This window comes from Linepithema humile, chromosome 6 (genome assembly GCF_040581485.1).
Source record: "Linepithema humile isolate Giens D197 chromosome 6, Lhum_UNIL_v1.0, whole genome shotgun sequence".
Lineage (NCBI taxonomy): Eukaryota > Metazoa > Arthropoda > Insecta > Hymenoptera > Formicidae > Linepithema > Linepithema humile.
In genome coordinates, this window is record NC_090133.1 from 23,319,011 (window position 1) to 23,342,057 (window position 23,047).

At 35.3% G+C, this 23,047-nt stretch overlaps 4 protein-coding genes and 1 long non-coding RNA gene across 5 annotated transcripts in view; 1 reads left to right on the plus strand and 4 right to left on the minus strand.

Moving 5' to 3' along the window:
• Positions 1–592, plus strand: part of LOC137000384 (uncharacterized) — a 145,700-nt gene extending 145,108 nt beyond the window's left edge. Inside the window, exon 8 of the long non-coding RNA XR_010890636.1 lies at positions 36–592. This is a non-coding gene — a long non-coding RNA (uncharacterized lncRNA). The remainder of the gene's footprint in view (positions 1–35) is intronic.
• A 623-nt stretch (positions 593–1,215) lies between these two features.
• Positions 1,216–4,067, minus strand: LOC105672979 (cytochrome P450 9e2-like). Its single transcript, XM_012368288.2, has 2 exons — positions 1,800–4,067; positions 1,216–1,657 (listed from the first exon to the last, which is right to left on the minus strand). The coding sequence occupies exon 1, from the start codon at positions 3,344–3,346 to the stop codon at positions 1,802–1,804; it is 1,545 nt and encodes a 514-aa protein (XP_012223711.2). The 5' UTR covers positions 3,347–4,067; the 3' UTR covers positions 1,216–1,657; positions 1,800–1,801.
• Positions 4,068–4,206: 139 nt separating this feature from the next.
• LOC105672981 (cytochrome P450 9e2-like) lies at positions 4,207–6,691 on the minus strand. The gene is made up of 2 exons (XM_012368291.2): positions 4,418–6,691; positions 4,207–4,274 (listed from the first exon to the last, which is right to left on the minus strand). Exon 1 carries the CDS (start codon positions 5,962–5,964, stop codon positions 4,420–4,422), a length of 1,545 nt encoding a protein of 514 aa, XP_012223714.2. The 5' UTR covers positions 5,965–6,691; the 3' UTR covers positions 4,207–4,274; positions 4,418–4,419.
• A 154-nt stretch (positions 6,692–6,845) lies between these two features.
• Positions 6,846–8,866, minus strand: LOC105677402 (cytochrome P450 9e2-like). Its single transcript, XM_067356714.1, has 2 exons — positions 7,176–8,866; positions 6,846–7,033 (listed from the first exon to the last, which is right to left on the minus strand). The coding sequence occupies exon 1, from the start codon at positions 8,720–8,722 to the stop codon at positions 7,178–7,180; it is 1,545 nt and encodes a 514-aa protein (XP_067212815.1). The 5' UTR covers positions 8,723–8,866; the 3' UTR covers positions 6,846–7,033; positions 7,176–7,177.
• A 476-nt stretch (positions 8,867–9,342) lies between these two features.
• On the minus strand, positions 9,343–14,723 carry LOC105672980 (uncharacterized). Its single transcript, XM_067358118.1, has 3 exons — positions 12,942–14,723; positions 9,809–11,368; positions 9,343–9,667 (listed from the first exon to the last, which is right to left on the minus strand). The coding sequence occupies exons 1-2, from the start codon at positions 14,495–14,497 to the stop codon at positions 9,811–9,813; spliced, it is 3,114 nt and encodes a 1,037-aa protein (XP_067214219.1). The 5' UTR covers positions 14,498–14,723; the 3' UTR covers positions 9,343–9,667; positions 9,809–9,810.
• Between the last annotated feature and the right edge of the window lie 8,324 nt (positions 14,724–23,047).

Consider the following 23,047-nt stretch of genomic DNA (forward strand, 5'->3'; position numbering starts at 1 on the left):
TATACTGATGTCTTTCCGACCTTGTCGCTTTATAGAAACCGGTTTGCTCGTGCAAGGCCAATTCCTTTGGAAGAGCAGCGGTCGCCCAGGAAGCGTACACTCCCAACCGCTCATTAAAGTGGCATTCACAAGCTCGTATCGCGTCTCTGGGAGCGCTCAATCACGTAGCCGAATACATTATATGGCTGTTATCTGCTATGCAGCTGCGCGAGAACGTGCAGCCAATGCAGATCCTCTTTGGTCAATGCAAGAGGAAGCTTGTCACAGGCTTGACACGCAGAATCCTGGCATTTATAACATCGGTAGATCTGAACTATCATTGCTTATACATATATTTATAAAAGATAATCCTACAACTATTTTCAACAAACTTTATACATAGTTTAGCATTGTTTTTTTTATATATTATTCTTTTTTAATTATTCTTAAAATTATTATATATTTTGATCAAAAAAGGAAAAAAGAAAAAAAAATAGTTTTATAATATCAACAAATCAAATACCGGAATGATCTGTATTTAATTTTGACGAACAGTTTTTGAAAATAAACATTATTATAGTTAATATTAATAATATTAATATTAGTTACAATTAAAATATATACATATATAAACAAAATATTAAAAAATTTATAACAATTAATTAATTAAACAATTTTATTTTTTAACCCATCTTCATGTAATTTAATTACAAAATATTTACAAGTGCGTAAATTTAATTCTTATAGAAAAAAGTACGTTTTTATAAAGTTTAAGGCAAATATAATACAGAAGTAATACAAACAATTACTGTGCAGTAAATAGCGAATAAAAAATATTGAAAAAAAGATAATTGACGTTGCAAAGTTAATTGATCAATGATCAGTAACAGATAACGAACTGCGTACTTGATTTTTAACCTTTAATCTTTTTTATATTGGAGATAATGACAACATTGTTTTTAATAAGAAATATTTTTAATGCAAAAAATATTACAATCTTGAACGAATACAACGCACTTCACATCCTAAAACGATTATTAAAAGGCTGGCGATTATTAGCGCAATTTTACTTATTAAAACATCAACCTTCGACATTAAGAATAATCTTTATATGCATGTGTACGCATCATGTGGGAGGCTGTTGTGTAGAATGATGTAAAGCGCCAGGTTATTTTCAGATGGTGATCTGAATTTAATTGATCTGAATAGCAGACGTAGCATTCGAGAATGCACGGCTTTTTTCCGTCATATGTGTGTAACTATTTTTTAATAGCTGGAATATATTTTGAACTGCTATAAACAAATATTTCTTTCACATTGTTGAACACTTTTGGAAAAATAACATTTTATTTATCTCTGATTTCAGATAATATCGAAAATAAATTCATGGCTATTAGATACAATAACAATAATTGTGCACTAATTTAAATAAAAAAAAAAAATAAATAAATTTGTACTATTAGTTGATAATTATAAGCCGAGATAAGATTCTTTAATCTTTTTCATGCCATCTTCTTTTTCGTTCTCTTAACAATATGCAACAGATAAAGACGACGTTGCTTCTAACACATCAGAAAGATTCTTAATGTGAAAAAACTAATTGTTTAAACTTGAAATAACAAAAATTTTTTTATCAAAAATCAGTGCGATGCTTTAGGTTTACTGCTTTCCACTTTATCTGAAATTTAAATAACATTATATTTCACTTATTGTATACATTTTTACTTTGTTATTGATTAGCAAAATAGTAAAAAATGTTTGTGTTTATTTGTATTTTTAAATTTACAAGATATGATTAAAAAGTAATGAAATATGCTTACGACTAGTGCGTCTCATTAATTACGACAGTCTTATGCGGTTTTTGTCTTGGTGTTACGCTTAACCAGAAGCCTCCTTCAGGTTGAATATTAAAAGGATTTTTACCGATTATGAGCGGTATCGGTGTCTTCTCGCAAGGTTTTAGGTCACAACGTGCCAGCAGATGAAAGAGAAGAACCTTCGTTTCTAACAATGCGAATCTATTACCTATACACATTCTAGGACCCGAGCCGAAAGGCAGATAAGCTCCGCAATGAAGAGACTCATTCTTTCGCTCTCCAAGAAACCGCTCTGGATCGAATTTTTCCGGCTCCTCGAAATATTTAGGATCATGATGAAGTCCATAAACTGGTATCCATATGCCTTGTCCTTTTTTTATAGTATAGGGTTTTATTCCTGGTAAGGTAGGTGGTAGTTCAAAGTCTTTCATGCATATTCTGTCTAATGCCACAGAAACCGGATATATTCTGAGAGCCTCGTTGATGACAGCATCTAAGTATTCCATATTGTTCACCGCTTCGTAAGGTGCTTGTCCATTCGTCTTTTCCAAGACTTGATCAATTTCATTTTGAAGTCTTTCTTGTATATCTCGATTCATTGCAATTTCATGTGCGGCAAAGCACATTAAAGTCGAAGTGCTTTCAAAGCCGCCGAAGAAGAAAATAAACGCTTGTGACACCATATCTTCGATGTTCAGTTGTGTTTTGCTTTCCGTACCTCTGTTGTCCATCATTAACTGTAGCATATCTGGTCGAACGATACCTTTCTCATCCCTGGTTTTTATCGTATCTTTCACAAGGTCTCTGAAGAAACTTGCCATTTTTTCACGAAATAATCTCAATCGAAGTATTCGTGCCAGCCAAGGGAAAATTCTAAATATGAAAAACTTGAGGATAACGATGCCGTCAAAGTTGGTTGCTTCTTTGCCGTACACATAAAATTCATTTTTTGGATTTCTCATGGAATCAACGGTGACGCCAAAAGCACAGGTGGCGATTACGTCATTGGTATATCTAGTAAAAACGTTCTTCGTTTCCATCGTCCTCTGCTCGGGTGATAATTGTGCCAAATAATTGCCAAATTTAGCGCCGTAGTCTGACATTAGCTTAAACATAGTTTTCATTTTGCTGGACGTGAAAGCAGGGCTCAATAAAGACCGCATTTGCCGCCATCTTTCTCCGCGAAGAGAAAAGAGATTTTTGCCGAATAATGGATCTTGAGTTTCTTCAACAAAGCCTACATGATCCATAAACGTATCGAAATGTTTCAGCGTAACAGATTTAATAAGCTCGGGGTCGCGAATCACGGTCGTCGGTTTGGTTAAATCATATATGCCGACATACTTGGCGTCAGGATTTAAATTATATATCAATTTGATAAAATCGGCTGGTGATTGGCGCCGTAAAAGCATTGGAGCCGAATTGCCCAATAGAGGAAGTGGCTTGATATGCGGTATTCCATGCTTTTTAAAAATATTAAGATTCTTCAGAAGGAAATAATAAATACCTAAAGCGCCCGCAATCACCGATAAAACGATTAGGTATACCATATTAATATAAAACTATTTTACTGTTAGTTGTCCTTGTACATCAAAATCAATTTTTTATCTTTACACAATCCACTTATTATTTGATTAAGCTGGCAGTTATATAATAAAAATACACTACATCACGCACCGAGATTTGACGGCCGACTGCTGCCGCACTGGAACGATCTTACTTATATATGTACGGTGTGACGTATCACACATTGCTTACGTAAGCGAAATGAATGAAAGTATCAGTTTATCTCTAATACTACAAACGTACTCTTCAAAATAATGAAATACATTGGATTCCTCCTATTATTATTTTTAATGTAAATTTGTTCATCTTTAAGTGATATTTGTAGTCGTAAATTTGCAAATTTTAATAGAAAGCATAATTATTTACGTTAATAGATTCGTACGCTTGGCTTTTCAGTCAATTATTTCGAAAAATTGTTCACGAAGATCTGTTTTAGAATTTTTATGTAAAGGTTTATTATTTTTTAGAAAATTTATAATTTTAAAAAAATCTTTGAATCTTTCATAAAAATGTATAGTGAAATTTTTGTTATTATTTTAGTCATTATTAATCCTCTTAAATAATTATCGATTCATTAAATAAGACCTTAAATGTAATAAAAGCTTTTCTATTAAAATGTCGAAAAAATTCGTGATTATTAGGTATAATAACAATAACTGTGCATTATTAAATGAAAAAAAAGTAATTTATGATATCAGTTGATAATCATAAACCGAGATAAGATTCTTCAATTTCTATAGTGCCATCTTTTTTTTCGCTTTCTTAACAATATGCAGCAGATAAAGACGACGTTGTTTCCAACATATCAGAAAGATTTTTAATGTGGAAAAATAATTGTTCAAACTTCAAATAACACAAATCTTTTTATTAAAAATCAGTGCCATGCTTTATGTTTGTTGTCTTCTGCTTTATCTGAAATTTAAATAACATTATATTTCACTTATTGTACACATTTTTTACTTTGTTATTGATTGGCAAAATAGCAAAAAATATTCTTATTTATTTGCATTTTTAAATTTACAAAATATGATTAAAAAGTAATGAAATATGCTTACGATTAATGTGTTTCATTAATTACGACAGTGTTATGCGGTTTTTGCCTTGGTACCACACTTAGCCAGAAGCCTCCTTCAGGTTTCATATTAAAACCGTCTTTAGCGATTTTGAGCGGTATCGGTGTCTTCTCGCAAGGTTTCAGATCGCAACGTGCCAGCAGATGAAAGAGAAGAACCTTTGTTTCTAACAATGCGAACCTGTTACCTATACACATTCTGGGACCCAATCCGAAAGGCAGATAAGCTCCGCAATGGAGAGAGTCATTCTTTCGCTCTCCAAGAAAACGCTCGGGATCGAATTTTTCTGGCTCCTCGAAATATTTAGGATCATGATGAAGTCCATAAACTGGTATCCATATGCCTTGTCCTTTTTTTATAGTATGGGGTTTTATTCCTGGTAAGGTTGGTGGTAGTTCAAAGTCTTTCATGCATATTCTGTCTAATGCCACCACAACCGGATATCTTCTGAGAGCTTCGTAGATGACAGCATCTAAGTATTCCATATTGTTCACAGCTTCGTAAGGTGCTTGCCCATTCGTCTCTTCCAAGACTTGATCGATTTCAGTTTGAAGTTTTTCCTGTATATCTCGATTCACAGCAATTTCATGTGCGGCAAAGCACATTAAAGTCGAAGTGCTTTCAAAGCCGCCGAAGAAGAAAATAAACGCTTGTGACACCATATCTTCGATGTTCAGTTCTGTCTTGCTCTCCGTACCTCTGTTGTCCATCATTAACTGTAGCATATCTGGTCGAACGATACCTTTCTCATCCCTGGTTTTTATCGTATCTTTCACAAGGTCTCCGAAGAAATTTGCTATTTTTTCACGAATTAATCTCAATCGAAGTACTCGTGCCAGCCAAGGCAAACTTCTAAATATGTAAAACTTTAAAAGAGCGATGCTGTCAAAAGTGGTTGCTTCTTTGCCGTACACATAAAATTCATTTTTTGGATTTCTCATGGAATCAACGGTGACGCCAAAAGCGCAGGTAGCGATTACGTCATTGGTATATCTAGTAAAAACGTCCTTTGTTTGTATTATCCTCTGCTCGGATGGTAGTTGTGTTAAGTAATTGCCAAATTTAGCGCCGCAGTCTGACATTAGTTTAAACATATTTTTCATTTTGCTAGATGTGAAAGCAGGGCTCAATAAAGATCGCATTTGCCGCCATCTTTCTCCGCGAAGAGAAAAAAGATTCTTGCCGAATAATGGATCTTGAGTTTCTTCAACAAAGGCCAAATGATCCATAAACGTATCGAAATGTTTCAGCGTAACAGATTTAATAAGCTCGGGGTCGCGAATCACGGTGAGCGGTCTGGTTAAATCATACATGCCGACATACTTGGCGTTAGGATTTATATCGTATATTGATTTGACGAGATCGGCTACCGATTGACGACGAAAGAGCGAAGGAGCCATATTACCAAATATAGGAAGCGGCTTGACATGCGGTATTCCATGCTTTTTGAAAAAATTCAAATCCTTCAGAAGAAAATAATAGAGGCCTAGAGCGCCCGCTATCACCGATAGAGCGATTACGTATACCATATTGATAAGAAAAAACTATTCTGTTGTGTTAGTTCACACCATGTAGTTGTTCTTGTACATCAAAATTAGTTTTCGATTTTTACACTTGATGTTTCACTAAGCGCGCAGTTTACTTCATAAGGACACACAATGTTTCGCGTCGAGATTAGACGGTCGACTGCTGATGCACCGGGACGATCTTTCTTATATACGTACGGTATGAAGTGTCATTGGTTACGCAACAGAAATGGAGGAACGTGACACTTCAATTATAATTATCTTTAACACGGCTGACGTACTATTGAACATGATGAAATACATTGGATTCTTCGTATTATTGTTAATGTAATTTTGTTCAATTTTAACTGATGTTCGTAAATTTGCAAATTTTAATTAAAAGCGTAATTAATTAGGCTAATAGATTCGTACGCATAGATCGTCAGTCAATTATTGTAATTAATAGTTCACGAAGATTTGTTGTAGAGTTTTTATTTAAAGATTTATGATTTTTTGGAACATTTATTATTTTATAAAAATTTTTGAATTTTTTATAAAAATGTATAGTGAAATTTTAGTTATTATTAATTCTGTTAAATCATCGATTCATTAAATAAGGCCTCAACTGTAATAGAAGCTTTTCTATTAAAATGTCGAAAAATGTTCGTGATTATTAGATATAATAGCAATAATTGTGCACTAATTAAATGAGAAAAAAAGTAATTTGTGCTATTAGTTGATAATCATACCGAGATAATATTCTTTTATCTTTTTTATGCTATCTTTTTTCTTCGTTCTCTTAATAATATGATAATAAAACATATAAACGACAGATAAAGATGACATTGTTCCTAACATATGAGAAAGATTCTTATTGGGGAGAAAGCAAATGTTTAAACTTGATATAAAAAAAATATTTCCATTTTTTTTTTTTTTTTTTAACAATATCCAATATATAAAGGCGACGTTGTTTCCAATATATCAGAAAGATTCTTATGGAAATGTGGGAAAGCAATTGTTCAAACTTCAAATAACACAATTTTTTAAATAAAGAATCAGCGCCTTGCTTTAGGTTTGTTGCCTTCCACTTTATCTGGAATTTAAATAATATTATATTTTAATTGATGTGTACATTTTTACTTTGTTATTAATTAGCAAAATAGTAAAAAATGTCTTTGTTTATTTGTATATTCAAATTTACAAGATATGATTAAAAAGTAATGCAATATGCTTACGGCTAGTGTGTCTCATTAATTACGACAGTGTTATGCGGTTTTTGCCTTGGTACCACACTTAGCCAGAAGCCTCCTTCAGGTTTCATATTAAAACCGTCGTTAGCGATTTTGAGCGGTATCGGTGTCTTCTCGCAAGGTTTCAGATTGCAACGTGCCAGCAGATGAAAGAGAAGAATTTTTGTTTCTAACAATGCGAACCTGTTACCTATACACATTCTGGGACCCAATCCGAAAGGCAGATAAGCTCCGCTATGGAGAGAGTCATTCTTTCGCTCTCCAAGAAACCGCTCCGGATCGAATTTTTCTGGCTCCTCGAAATATTTAGGATCATGATGAAGTCCATAAACTGGTATCCATATGCCTTGTCCTTTTTTTATAGTATGGGGTTTTATTCCTGGTAAGGTAGGTGGTAGTTCAAAGTCTTTCATGCATATTCTGTCTAATGCCACCAGAACCGGATATCTTCTGAGAGCCTCGTAGATGACAGCATCTAAGTATTCCATATTGTTCACAGCTTCGTAAGGTGCTTGCCCATTTGTCTCTTCCAAGACTTGATCGATTTCAGTTTGAAGTTTTTCTTGTATATCTCGATTCACCGCAATTTCATGTGCGGCAAAGCACATTAAAGTCGAAGTGGTTTCAAAGCCGCCGAAAAAGAAAATAAACGCTTGCGACACCATGTCTTCGATGCTCAGTTCTGTCTTGTTCTCTTTAGCTCTGTTGTCCATCATCAACTGCAGCATATCTGGTCGAACGATACCTTTCTCATCCCTGGTTTTTATCGTATCTTTCACAAGGTCTCCGAAGAAATTTGCTATTTTTTCACGAATGAATCTCAATCGAAGTACTCGTGCCAGCCAAGGCAAACTTCTAAATATGTAAAACTTTAAAAGAGCGATGCTGTCAAAAGTGGTTGCTTCTTTGCCGTACACATAAAATTCATTGTTTGGATTTCTCATAGAATCAACGGTGATGCCAAAAGCACATGTGGCGATTACATCACTGGTGTATCTAGTAAAGGCGTCTTTCGTTTCCATCGTTTTCTGCTCGGGTGGTAATTGTGCCAAATAATTGCCAAACTTAGCGCTGCAATCTGACATGAGCTTAAACATATTTTTCATTTTGCTGGATGTGAAAGCAGGGCTCAATAAAAATCGAATTTGCCGCCATCTTTCCCCGCGAAGAGAAAAAAGATTCTTGCCGAATAATGGATCTTGAGTTTCTTCAACAAAGGCTATATGATCCATAAACGTATCGAAATGTTTCAGCGTAATAGATTTAATAAGCTCGGGGTCGCGAATCACGGTCAGTGGTGTGGTTAAATCATACAGACCGACATATTTGGCGTCTGGATTTAGATCATATATCGATTTGACAAGATCTGCTACCGATTGACGACGAAAGAGCGATGGACCCATATTACCAACTACAGGAAGCGGCTTGATATGCGGTATTCCATGCTTTTTAAAAAAATTCAAATCCTTCAGAAGGAAATAATAGATGCCTAGTGCACCCGCTATCACCGATAGAGCGATTATGTATACCATATTAATAAGAAAAACTATTTTGTTGTGTTAGTTCACACCATGTAGTTGTTCTTGTACATGAAAATTAGTTTTCGATTTTTACTATTGATGTTTCACTAAGTGCGCAGTTTATATAAGGACACACAATATTACGCGTCGAGATTTAACGGTTGACTGTTGATGCACTGAGACGATCTTTCTTATATATGTACGGTATGACGTACCATTGGTTACGCAACAGAAGTGGAAGAATGTACAGTTTAATCATAATTATTTCTAACACGACTAACGTGCTATTGAACATGATGAAATGCATTGGATTTTTCGTATTATTGTTAATGTAATTTTGTTCAATTTTAACTGTTATTTGTAGTCGTAAAATTTCCAAGTTTTAATTGAAAGCGTAATTGATTATGCTAATAGATTACGCATAGATCGTGAGTCAATTATTCTGATTAATAGTTCACGAATATCTGTTTTAGAATCTTTAAAGGTTTATTAATTTTTAGAATATTTATAATTTCAAAAAAATCTTTGAATCTTCTGTAAAAATGTATAATGAAATTTTAGTTATTATTTTAGTTATTATTTAGTTATTATTAATTTTGTTTAATAATCGATTCATTAAGTAAGGCTTTAAATGTAATAGAAACTTTTTAATTAATATGTCCAAAAAATTCGTGATTATTAGGTTTAATGGCAATAATTGTGCACTATTTAAATAAAAAAAAATAATTTGTGCTATTAATTGATAATCATAAACCGAGATAAGATTCTGTAATCTCTGTCGTGCCATCTTTTTTTCGCTTTCTTAGCAATATGCAATAGATAAAGACGACGTTGTTTCCAACATATCAGAAAGATTCTTATGGAAATGTGGAAAAATAATTGTTCAAACTTTAAACAACACAAATTTTTTTGTTAAGAATCAGAGCCATGTTTTAGGTTTGTTGCCGTCCACTTTATCTGAAATTTAAATAACATTAATTTTACTTAATGTATATATCTTTACTTTGTTATTGATTAGCAAAATAGTAAAAAATGTTTTTGTTTATTTGTGTCTTCAAATTTACAAGATATGATTAAGAAGTAATGAAATATGCTTACGGCTAGTGTGTTTCATTAATTACGACAGTCTTATGCGGTTTTTGCCTTGGTGTCACGCTTAACCAGAAGCCTCCTTCAGGTTTCATATTAAAAGCGTCTTTAGCGATCTTGAGGGGTATCGGTGTCTTCTCGCAAGGTTTCAGATCACAACGTGCCAGCAGATGAAAGAGAAGAACCTTTGTTTCTAACAATGCGAATCTATTACCTATACACATTCTAGGACCCGAGCCGAAAGGCAGATAAGCTCCGCTGTGTAGAGACTCATTTTTTCGCTCTCCAAGAAACCGCTCTGGATCGAATTTTTCCGGCTCTTCGAAGTATTTGGAATCCTGATGAAGTCCATAAACTGGTATCCATAAGCCTTGTCCTTTTTTCATAGTAAAAGGTTTTTTTCCTGGTAAGGTAGGTGGTAGTTCAAAGTCTTTCATGCATATTCTGTCTAATATCGCGGCAACTGGATACATTCTGAGTGTTTCGCTGATGACCGCATCTAAGTATTCCATATTGTTCACAGCTTCATAAGGTACTTGCCCATTCGTCTCTTCCAAGACTTGATCGATTTCAGTTTGAAGTCTTTCCTGTATATTTCGATTCACAGCAATTTCATGTGCGGCAAAGCACATTAAAGTCGAAGTGCTATCAAAGCCGCCGAAGAAGAAAATGAACGCTTGTGACACCATATCTTCGATGCTCAGTTCTGTTTTGCTCTCTTTACCTCTGTTGTCCATCATCAACTGTAGCATATCTGGTCGAACGATACCATTCTCATCCCTGGTTTTTATCGTAACTTCCACAAGGTCTCGGAAGAAGTTTGCTATTTTTTCACGAATGATCTTCAATCCAAATATTTGCCCTAACCAAGGGAAAGTTTTAAATATGTAGATTTTTAAAAGAATGATGCTGTCGAAGCCGGATGCTTCTTTGCCATACACATAAAATTCATTTTTCGGATTTCTCATGGAATCAACGGTGATGCCAAAAGCACAGGTGGCGATTACATCATTGGTGTATCTAGTAAAGGCGTCTTTCGTTTCCATCATTCTCTGCTCGGGTGGTAATTGTGCCAAATAATTGCCAAACTTAGCGCCGCAGTCTGACATGAGCTTAAACATACTTTTCATTTTGCTGGATGTGAAAGCTGGGCTCAACAAGGACCGTATTTGCCGCCATCTTTCCCCGCGGAGAGAAAAAAGATTCTTGCCAAGTAATGCATCTTGAGTTTCGTCAAAAAAGCCGATATGATCCATGAACGTATCGAAATGTTTCAACGTTATAGATTTAATAAGCTCGGGATCGCGAATCACGATGAGCGGTCTGTTTAATTCATATAGACCGACATATTTGGCGTCAGGGTTTAGATCATATATCGATTTTATAAGATCGACTGCCGATTGACGACGGAAGAGCGATGGAGCCATATTGCCCAATAAAGGAAGAGGCTTGAAATGCGGTATTTCATGCTTCTTGAAAAAATTCAAATTCTTTAAAAGGAAATAATAGAGGCCTAAAGCGCCTGCTAACACTGATAAAGCGATTACGTATACCATATTGATAAAAAAACTGTTTTACTGTGTTAGTTCCACCATGTAGTTGTCCTTGTGCAGCACAGTCAATTTTCAATCTTTACACAATCCACTTGATATTTGACTAAGCGCGCAGTTGTTTAATAAGGACACACAATGTTTCGCGTCGAGATTTGACGGTCGACTGATGCTGCACTGGAACGATCTTTCTCATATGTACTGTATGACGTATCATGGCTTATGTAAGAGAAGTGAAGTTTACGTTAATTTAAGGATATTTATCTTTAACACCACTAACGTACTATTAAACGTGATGAAATACGTTGGATTCCGCATATTATTGTTAATGTAATTTTGTTCAACTGGAACTGATATTCGTTGTTGTAAATTTACAAGTTTTAATTGTAAGCGTATTCAATTACTCTGATGGATTTATATGCATAGATCGTCAATCATTTATTCGTATTAATATTCCACGATTTGTTTCAGAATTTTTATTTAAAGGTTTATTATTTTTTAGATAATTTATGATTTGAAATAATTTTGTATTTTCTGTTAAAATGTGTAGTAAAATTGTATTTATTAGTCCTATTAAATAATCATCGATTCATTAAGTAAGACATTAACTATAGTGGATACTTTTTTATTAAACAATGTGTCTTACAATGTGTTTTAATCGCACGTATTACTGACATTAAAAAAATTTATAATAATTGTGTAAAAATTTATTATAGACAATATTGAGTACTCCATCTTTGAAAATGTGCTAAAAGAAGATAATAATAATATATTATATGTCTGGTGTTACCGAGAATATTGAGATCGCTTTAAATCCACATTTTATTCTTTATTTGTATTGCTAATATTGACAGTCTTTTTATTTTCAGTTATATTAATACAATTTTTTTATAATAATTTTTTTCTACATGCACAGAGTTTGGTTTTTAAATAAGCATCGATTAATTATATCTGAGGGGAAAGGAGAGTGAGAATTTTTAATAAATAATTTTATAAATAAAAAATTATTAAAAAACTATAAATTTTCATAAGAATTACGTACAAGTTAATGAATAATTAAAGATTCATAAAATTATTAATTATGATTATTCGTCGTACAATGACCGACTATGTATTTCAGCTCTTAGTATGTTTGTTATCTTTTTGATAACACCTTATCTCACATACAAACAAAGACACTAATCAGCAAATACCGTTTTAATAGAAAGATAGCGAAATTGCGCGTTGGAAAATAATGCAGTCGACCTTGACCATCGCCAGTCGTCAACAGTATACTTGAAGCAAGATTGTATTATAATCGACACTGTTCCTGCAGTATTAAATTAATTTGCAGAATCATTCTCTGACCTTGCAGCTTCCACATGTTAATCTTTTTTATCGCTACTTTTTATATATATATATATATATAAGCTCTTATATTATAAGTATAATATAATATATAATTCAACATGTATTTTCTATTTTAAATTGAGAAATATACTTATATTCTCCCTATATTTGTAAATGTTTACATTTCAAATACTTTTATATAAGTACGCACTTGCCCTTACAATTAGATTATTTTATTGTCGACTAGATTATTTTTTTGTGCTCAGTGCTGTTGTTTTGCATCTGTAATGTTAGAATATCTGTTCTCTCTCGGTACAATGTTTAACCAACAGCCGCCTTCGGCCCGCGTTGAAAATCCACCTTTTTTCAGTTTTAGAGGTATCGGCGTCTTTTCGCAGGGCTTCAAATCGCAACGAGCCAGAAGATGAAACAGTACGATTCTAGTCTCTAATAATGCAAATCTATTGCCGATACATACTCGCGGGCCTAATCCGAACGGATAATAAGCGTTAAGATTACATTGATCTTTCTTATTCTCGTCGAGAAATCTCTCGGGCTTGAATTTATCCGGCTCGGGAAAGTACTTGGCGTCACGCTGCAGTCCGTAAAATGGGATCCAGAGTATCGTTCCTTCTTTCACGAGATACGGTTTTGCGTCCGGCAACGCGGCAGGCAACTCAAAGTCTTTCACGCACAGCCTGTCTGTCATCGGTTGCACTGGATACATTCTGAGAGTCTCGTTAATCACAGCGTTCAGATATGCCATTCCGTTGATCGCCTCGTAGGTTGGCTGGCCGTTCGTGTCTTCCAGAACTTGATCGATCTCGTTTTGCAGCCTCTCTTGGACTTTCGGCTTGACGCCGATTTCATAGGCCGCGAAGCTCAACAGTGTCGAGCTGCTATCAAACCCACCGAGGAAGAAGATAAACGCTTGTGACGTCATGTCCACAATAGTCAATTCTTTCCCGGGTTCCCTTTTGTCTCTGCTGTCCATGAGTAGTTGGAGCATATCCGGGCGAGTGATGCCGTTTTCGTCTCTGAATTTTATGGAGTCAGCCACCAGATTCATAAAGAATGCATTCGTATGTTCATCCAGCATCTTGAGATTTAACAAGCGCGCGAGTCTTGGCGCGTGTTGATATATTAGAATTTTTATGATAGCAAGTGTGTTAAAATTCGACGCCTTTTTGCCGTACGTGTAAAAGTCGTTTTCCGGATTTCTCATCGAATCAATGTTAATTCCAAAAGCACACGTGGCGATCACGTCATTGGTGTACCTTGAGAAAATATCTTTCATTTCCATGATACGTTTCTCCGACGGTACGTTCATTAGATAGTCTGAAAAATTTATAGCGCACTCGGATGCCAATTGGAACATTGCCTTCATTTTGCTGGATGTAAATGAAGGACTGAGAAGCGCTCTGACGTCACGCCATTGGTCGCCGCGAAGTGCGATGAGATTCTTTCCGAAAAGCGGATCTTGGTTCTCGCTGCTGAAGAAAAGATGATCCTCGAACGAGTCGAAATTTTTAATGGCGACAGACTTGATTAATTCAAGGTCACGGATTACTACAACCAATCTCGTGAAGTCAAAAAGACCGATATACTTAGCCTCGGAATGTAGATTGTACACTTCTTGAATTATTTGCGCGAAGCTTTTTGGAAATATAAAAATCATCCAAAGTCTTTTCAGTAAGGATGGTTTCTCCACGTGTGGAATTCCGTGTTGTTGAAAGTCGTTTGATTTTTTGCGGGATGAATAGTAATAAATGGCTAGTGCGCCAGCTAATATTGATAAGACTATCGTCCAGCACTCCATGGCAGACGTTTCTCGGACACTCGATTGCTTCTCAACGGATTGAGATACAGTAAAATATAAATAAAGTATTGTGAATAAAGTTTATGATTAAATCACTGTTTGCGACTGTGTAGGATCCAATCCAATGAAAAATATTGAGCGCGATTGCGTTGTCGAGTCAAAGCGATCCACTCAGTTGAAAGTCTCGCGCACGACTGCTCATCCCGAGATAAAATTGCTTGTTAAATGGCTTGTAGCTTTATATATAGGTATATATATATCTTACGTCGCACGAAAATAATGCAAGAATGTTTTATTATTTTATAAATGTGCTGTACATGTGCATTGCGTTAAATGGAGTTCTCCGTGTTTCATATATCATGCGTATATGTTTTTAGATTAGATAGTAAATATATCATTATAAGAAATTTGTATGTTTTGATAAAAATACTTTGAAAATATTAATGAACTGGAATAGATAAAACGAAAATAGTTATTTATAGATTAAAATACAGAAACTTATCGTCATTAATCTGTAATACATATGCACACACAGATACTGCTAATATATGCAATTGATGTCTTGCGTGAGCACACGCATTAAACTGCACAACACGTACTACATGACTCATGAGTTATTTTGAAGCTTAAAGCTCTATTGCGCAGAAGTTAATTTGCCTTTACTGATATCAATGATCGGTATCAAGCATCGAATAATGCGTTGTACCTAAAGTCCAGATAACGTGGTATTCTTTGCAGGTGAAAAAAGACGCATTATATTTATTAATGACAACGTTTGTCTTTTAATATTGACAATAAAAATCTCAATTATTATTTTAATTTCTACTTTTTAAAAAAAATTATTTATTGAAGATTATTTTATATTAGAAATCATGTTTATTTATTATTTACGTTTTAACGCGACTTAAGGAAAAATATTTAGCAACTAATATAATTGTGAACACGCATATGACACAATCATTTCCACATCTACGCTAAAGCATCGCGAGAAGACAAGTGGTTGTCTGTTTCGGAATCCGACTTGCATCGTAGTGGGAAGCAGGATTTCGGTCCATCTAGCCACGAGTGCGCGTAGTAGTAAGAAAGAGCAAGAGAACGAGAAGATGCAAGAAGTAGGGAACGGAGGGACAAAGGAGAAACGGGAGAGAGCTGGCGGAACAAAATTCATTTGGCCAAATTAAACAGAGTTTAGCAATTTGCGCTTAATCCATTTGTCGGGGATCCGCCGTCCGTCAGTCCGCCTGCCTTCAACCCTCTCTTTCTCTGCGTTTCCCCCTATCCTTCCTGCAACCCCTATCGCGAACCCTTCTTCTGATCGTTCGTTCTATATATCTTACTGGCGCCTCGAGCTCTCCGCCTTTTGAAGCCGCACGTAGGTTTTATCCTAATTTCTTTCCGACAGAAATTTATCGCAACTATTTTTTTTTTTCGCAACGCTGATATTCTATCGTACTGTTAGCATAAACATCAATGCTAAGATTCAATACATGTATGTCATCAATATATGTTGTACGAGAGACGTTGCGATAAAAAAGCAACAAAACGCGTTGGCTCGTTTACTTATGCGAGACAGAGCGTTATGTGTTGCTTCCTCTTTTTTTTATTTGCTTAATATTCAAGACGTTTTCGTACGCGTTTGAGCGCGTTCTTTAAAGAGAAATAGATTTGAAATTTTATGTTACGTTCTATGAAGAGTTGAAATATAAATAACTTTCAATATAAATAACAAAAATGCTTTTTTTAATACAATATTCGCTGTTCTCAATTATATCAAACGTCAATAAAAAAAAAAAAACTCATATTTCCGATTCAAGACTTTCCGGGTCGAACGTATCATGACATCAAAATATTTTTGCACACGCCGCAACTGTGTTGACAAAAAGTTTAAAATTATGCGGACGCATCAACTATTTCTCTTCTTGTTAGTTATTGCACGCTAGCATTATACCAATCTCTACTTATCTTGCGCGTTATATGTTTCTCGAGTACTTGGATCTCATCACGGAACTGAGCCTCGTATCACTATCGAGCTGCTTTCTCTTCGAATCTAAACCGCTAGCAAGAACGGCGAATCCGACCTAAGTGTATTGGCAGTTGTGTCCACGTTTTATTTCCATTCAATCGAGTGAGCATCTTTAAGCTCACTTTTCCGGAAACTCTAGAGTGCTTTGCGCACGGATATTCTTGGTTTTTGGTCCTCTGGTGACCCCCTCATGGACCCGTTTAACGTCGATGTCCAGCACTCGTTTACCAATCGGCAGATTACGCGTTGGTACTTTTTCACTTTCGTATCTGCTTGCGGAGTTATACGAGCGTTTTATCGGTTGCTGTTATTTTTTAAATGTGCGTTTTCTTTTAGCGTCTGCATTAATGATGAATAAATTGCTGTGACGATTATTAACTTGAATGTTGCATCATTATCGTGATACTAGCTATGTTATGTTCGTTACGTGCTAGATTTGCAGATTCAATATACATTCGATATAATATTTTCAATATCAAAGTAGATTTTATTACGCGAAAAAATCGACCGCGTCGTAATTCGGCGCGATATGCCGATCTGTCGTGAGAATCGAACATTAAAAGAAACCCGAATTAGCGCAGCGTAATGTCACGCGCTGGTAACAAATGTGTTAAAGTACCTTCTTGCAAGATGTCTAAATCATTAAGAGAGACCGAATCGAGTTGACGAATCGCGCTTTAATACCGTTACGCGTAACACTTACTAATTTCCAAGCTCTCCTCTGGAAAATGAACTCCTTCTCTCCTTTAGATAGGCGACGGTTAATATAGTTTACGAACCAAATACAGTAATCATATTTGCCTTTATACGCGCGGCTGGCAGACATTCATAGAGGTTAACCGTTCCGCCATTCCACTGTTCTACCGTCGAATCACCACTAAACACCGTCTCTCTTTTCACCGTTCAACTGGTACGCCGGCTGGTTCTGCTTTTCGGTCAGGATTCCGGTGAAACAGCGCGTGTATGTAATGTGGACACATTTGCAAATATAAATGTGCATGGATAGTGCTATGTATCGCCACTACGGGACGCGATAACTTTTTCTCGCTAGCGTCTAAGCGTGCTTATCGTATAGACTTCCGAATCTATTTATTTTGGAGTTTTTTATTATTCTAAATATAAAATTGTAAGTTAAAAAAGTATTGCAAAAAATTGTTACATTTATATAAACAACTTAAACATAAGAGACATATACAAAAAGCATTAGAATGTGCTCGCTATGATATTTTCAAATTCACGATGTACTAGAACTTTCGTTATAATTAATTGAATTTTCATTGACATTGGCGCCGATAATGCGCTTCGTTTTTTTTTTTTTTTTCATGCGAGCCTAGCAATTTCAATACTTTATCGTTCACCGCCTCTGTTGTGGCCAAATCTAAGTTACGTTCTGTGCGAGCGCGTCGCATTAATAAACTGCGAGAACAGTGTCGCGCCATTTAATTTATCACATCGTACAGTTTGTGCGTCAAAGCTATTTCGGTATACACACTAATACTTTTTTTTCCATTAGAATATATAAAGCTCAATGGTTTGCGCGTAAAACTAATGGAATATGGGTGTACCGGGCACAAAGTCGCACGGAATGAACTCGCATACACTCGAAAGTCGTTGCGCGCGATACGGGTGATTCCCGCGCATGGTGTACCCACACGCAGTGAGAATTTAAGTATCCGTGAGGAAATGGATACTAAAACACGGATATATACTCGACACACGTGGCTAAAGTAGACGAGGTGAATATTATTGCCGACTTCCGGGCTCCCCGCAATACTTGGCACACGAGCTTAAAATCTGTTGCCGTACATATATTTCGCTACGCGCTCTTGTGATTTAATTCGCTGAGTTATTTAATCGCATATTCATTGCACATCAATGTCCCGCTTCTTTCGCGATCCGCTTAAAATCCTTCTGATACTCAAATTCGCCATAATTTCTAGGTCTCTGAAAGAGACGTTACATTATAAATTTCTATATTACTCTATTTTTTTACAAAACGTGGATCTGAATATCAAAAATATCCAAATATTCTGCAACAGATTACGGATAAAATAATGTTAGAAATTTCTTGCATTAAACAAAAGTGTGTGTGTGTGTGTGTGAAATAAATAATGGATTGGATATATTAGCTTTAAGTATCATCCATTATTATGCTGTGTATCATAAGGTAGTATCGATTAAAATTTTTTATTATCTCATTTATTTATTGATTAAGAATATTATTAACCACCCTTTTTTCTTATTAATTCTGATTAACTTCTTCCTGTTTAATTATATAAAATCTAATAATAAAATAAATTTGTAAAAATTTAAAAGTTTAATTACATATTCTTACTCAAATATTATTTTTTTATAAGATTACTCTTAACAACATTTTTAAATAATTTTGTAAGTTTTCTCCGATATATTTTTACCGTCTAAAGACATACAAGACTTTGTTTTTTATCCTTAACTTTAATATTATAATGAATTACAATTTTATGTAAGATTTTCAAATGTATTAATCAGCTCGTTTAAGGAACCCCATCGAGGTCCTCAAGAAAGAAGATCGGATGCTTCTTCGCAGGTCAGGTTGGCGACGCGTATTCTTGGGGAATTAACACACATTTGCGATGTTATTGCTTGAGAATACACGTATTTGGCCTGGCCGGTCACATCATGCAAGACAGCGATTTGAGTAATCGTCCGCTAGATTCCATACGAGTTACCAAGAAAAATGTCGGGTGTGAGGTAATTGAAACTATTCTCTATTGACAAAATAATGCATTCAGCAATATATTATATTACAGGCACACTGTATTACGCTGATATAAGATGATCCTAACAATTAAATAATTAATAATTTGCATAAGTTAAGAATGTATTGACTATGAAATATTGAGATAATAGAAAAAACATTTGAAAATTCAATCAAACTAACCGCAATTATTATCCCGCTTAAATAATCGATTTGCGATTTAATTATATTCCGAGAGAGAACATGTTTCTTGCATTGACCTATTTAAAATCGCGAGCTGACGAAATGCAGCTGGACAACAACCGCGGTTGCGAGCAAAGCAAAGAGGGAAATTTACTCCGGCGTGTAAATCACTCTTTAGTGTGGGCTTCGTTGAAAACTTAACAGGCCGAGTAATGAGAGGGCCGTTTTCCCGTCTTGCGGACTACATTGGCGCCTCAGGAGTGCTTTTACTTAATGCTTTCGAGTTGTTCTCGAGGGGCGTTGAGTAACCGGCTACCGATGTACATACACCTAAAGGTGCCGCGCCGGTTTAGATGGGAGACGGAAATTGTGTCGTCTCTTGTGAATTGAAAACGCCTGCGTTGCTTCAAGTGCATCAGCTTCGAATTCGCCGTTAATCTTGATATTGCTGGAAAAATATACGTTTCACGCACAAAATGTTCAAATATTCAAACTAAAAAGAAAACGTAGCGTTTAATATGATGTTATAAATTATAATTGCAGACATGTTTAACAGCAAAAAGTTCTAATTCGGTAAAAGACAAAATGTATTGTTACATTTATTACGATCGATCTTTCTCGAATGTTAATATTTTTAATAAGTAATATTGTATTATTAAGTTATCAGCTTCTTTTTTTTCAAACGATTAACAATACTTTTTGCAACTCACTTTCTCCAATACGGCAACAGACGAAACGGAAGAACATTCTTTCTTTCTCTTCTGCAATTAGCAACGCGCATACAGCGGGATTATGCGCGGCGACTTTTACGACTCGATGGAAAGTATTCGAGATCTGATAAATTTTGTTTAAAGCGGAACAGTTGGAATTCAAGAACGTAGCGTCGAGTTTACACTACTATTGCGGAATTTTCGGCGGAATTCCGAAATTCTTCGTGCAAATTTTATGCCGACTGTGAAACCATTGGAAACATCCTTAAAACCTTTTTTATACGAGATATATTCGGATACTTATAAACGTAGAAAATCAAAGCTACACGAAATCCTGTATAATTAAAACTTGCGCGTGAGCGTATAATCTATAAATACAATCTTAATTTCAGACGAATAATTAGATATCGTATTATATAAATTTGTCATTAGAAACCGATCACTGCGTGACTTGTATTGTAAAACGTAAATTGATATTTGTGCATCGATACATTCTGATGCATTTGAATTTACGCAAGGATATCAGTATCAGAGCAAAATAATAGAAATAATCCGGGTTGCAGAGCGAAATTATAGTAGCGGCTTGTTGATTGTCGATCATTTCGCGCAGCTGGCAAATCTCACGGATATTCCTCCTCAATAGGATCAAACGTACATATTAGGGAATACTGCGCAGTTAATGAGGAGTAATACATACCTAAAGCGCTCCAGAAGCTGCGTTCAAAGAGACGCAACATAAAGCCTGTACCTTGTGTGTACCTTCCTACAGACACACATACACATATATATATATATATATGTGTAATAAAACGTTTCAGCAATCAATCTAATAAAAAATATATATTATATTATTTTGAAATATTATATATCACGCTAAAAAATAAGATTTGCGACAACAGATTTTGCAGATACTATCGTACGTTTCTTTCTCAGAGACAAACTTTAACTTTGGCGACACCGGATTAATGGAAATCCTGCATACGTAATCACGTTAATTATATTCGATTCGAGATATTACGAAAGGCGATGCATCGCGATGTGTTATAGACAATACGTAATACTGAAGGACGCGGTACTCCAATGACTATAGCAGGATCTGCATGTGTGCGTACGCGCATAGATGTAACGAGGGATAGATCTTATTAGACACCCTCTAGTCCAAATCATCAAAGGGATCTAGGAGTAAGGCCCGATTAGCTTTGGCATCCTGTAGCACCGGCATAGGATATGGAGTTGATGTAGATGTTGTCGAGAGAGCAAATTGACGGTGCATAATGCTATATAGGTTGCTTAGTTGAGCACTAACTAACTAAAGCTAAATAGGTACAACCATAAGCGCGCAAATGGTCCACGCTGTAACGCATTACACGTTAAGGTGGTACAATAGGTGTACGACACGTATGTATGTTTTCACTTTATAACTCCAAATATGAATCGAATGTGAGAGAGAATTCCGACACTTATCAATTCATATCCGAATATATGATTTAACAGTATTGCAACGACTGCAAGTGAAAAATTGGAGATTTGAAAGAGTATTCCTGTCCACAAAATTGTGAAAAAAAATATATCACATATCTCACTTAACAATATAATAAAATTGATAAATAATGTATTCATATAGCTTAACAAAATAGTATACATCTTAACTTATTTGTTTATAATTTTTCGTCTTGAACAGAAAAAAATTACGTAAAGAAAAGCGTAAAGAAACGTAGTTTTCTATAGCAATTCTTTTTGAATAAAAAAAAAAAACATTTAATTTAAAAAAAAAAAAAAAAAAAAACAAACAAGCATGACAACTTTTATGTTTTGTTTCTTAGACTGCTATCGATTATATCCGATCAGATAATTCATTTTAAAAGCCTGTATCATGTCAGATTATTCGTATGCACTTTTAGAAGTAATACGACGTTTACCAGATACATTCGGGCGCTTGTGTACACTCCGTGAACCGTCTTTTACATATTTATTACCGCCAATACTGCTACGTGTCCCGTGGGGCATATAGTGCTTTAAACGATCGCTCCTTTATACATTTGATGTTTACCTAGCGAACGGTAGGACGGATCGGCGGATAAGAAATATATCGCGTAGTAAACTCTAAGGCAATTATGCAAAAGTACGAAAAATTTTAATTTTTTTAGTTTAATTTGCATAGTAATTGTTACATTTTTTAAAAATATTTCACTCTTACGTTTATCGTAAACTACATATTAGACTACATTTTATGCACGCTACTATTTAAAGTATTATATATAGTCAGATTTCTAGCTTAAATTCGAGAAACTTATAAGATGTGGAAATCACAAGATATATATGTTGCATCTCATCTATCATCAACTAACAATTGTTGTTATAGATTACGTACACGCGCATAATGGAAATAATTTTATACTAATATCACTCCGGCATTGATCTCGCACAACCTTGGCTCCAGGCAAGACGGTACATTACTCCTATTACTGTGGTATGCAATAATGTCGGTACATACGAGCTGCCGCCGCAACCGCCTCATTTAATAAGAGCAAGAAGTTCGTACGCGACGCTGTACAAAGCCAGCTGTTTACGTCGGCGCCGCAGCGCAATTATAATTATAATGCCATTGTCGTTGCATTGCGGTGGTAAAAGATGGGGTGACGCCCGCGCGCGGAGCAAGAGTGGCGAGAGGAAGGGACCAACGGTGAAAGCCGATGTCAAATTAGCAAATCAAATTTCACCCGGAATTATTTCAGTACGAGCTGCTAAACACCCCGCGGCGAAACGAGAGACGACGACGAGCCATGCATATAATAGCGAACGTAGCGAATTTAATTCCCATTCGTCCAGAAAGAAAATAAAGATCATCCAGACGTGCCAGGCAACGTCCCGAGGCGTACATGCGATCTTTTTCGTAT

Coding starts and splice junctions, on each gene's coding strand:
- LOC105672979 (XM_012368288.2), bottom strand. CDS start 3,346: ATGGTATACCTAATCGTTTTATCGGTGATTGCGGGCGCTTTAGGTATT.
- LOC105672981 (XM_012368291.2), bottom strand. CDS start 5,964: ATGGTATACGTAATCGCTCTATCGGTGATAGCGGGCGCTCTAGGCCTC.
- LOC105677402 (XM_067356714.1), bottom strand. CDS start 8,722: ATGGTATACATAATCGCTCTATCGGTGATAGCGGGTGCACTAGGCATC.
- LOC105672980 (XM_067358118.1), bottom strand. CDS start 14,497: ATGGAGTGCTGGACGATAGTCTTATCAATATTAGCTGGCGCACTAGCC. Junction 11,369..12,941: donor GATGCAAAACAACAGCACTG/AGCACAAAAAAA, acceptor ACAGTAAAACAG/TTTTTTTATCAATATGGTAT.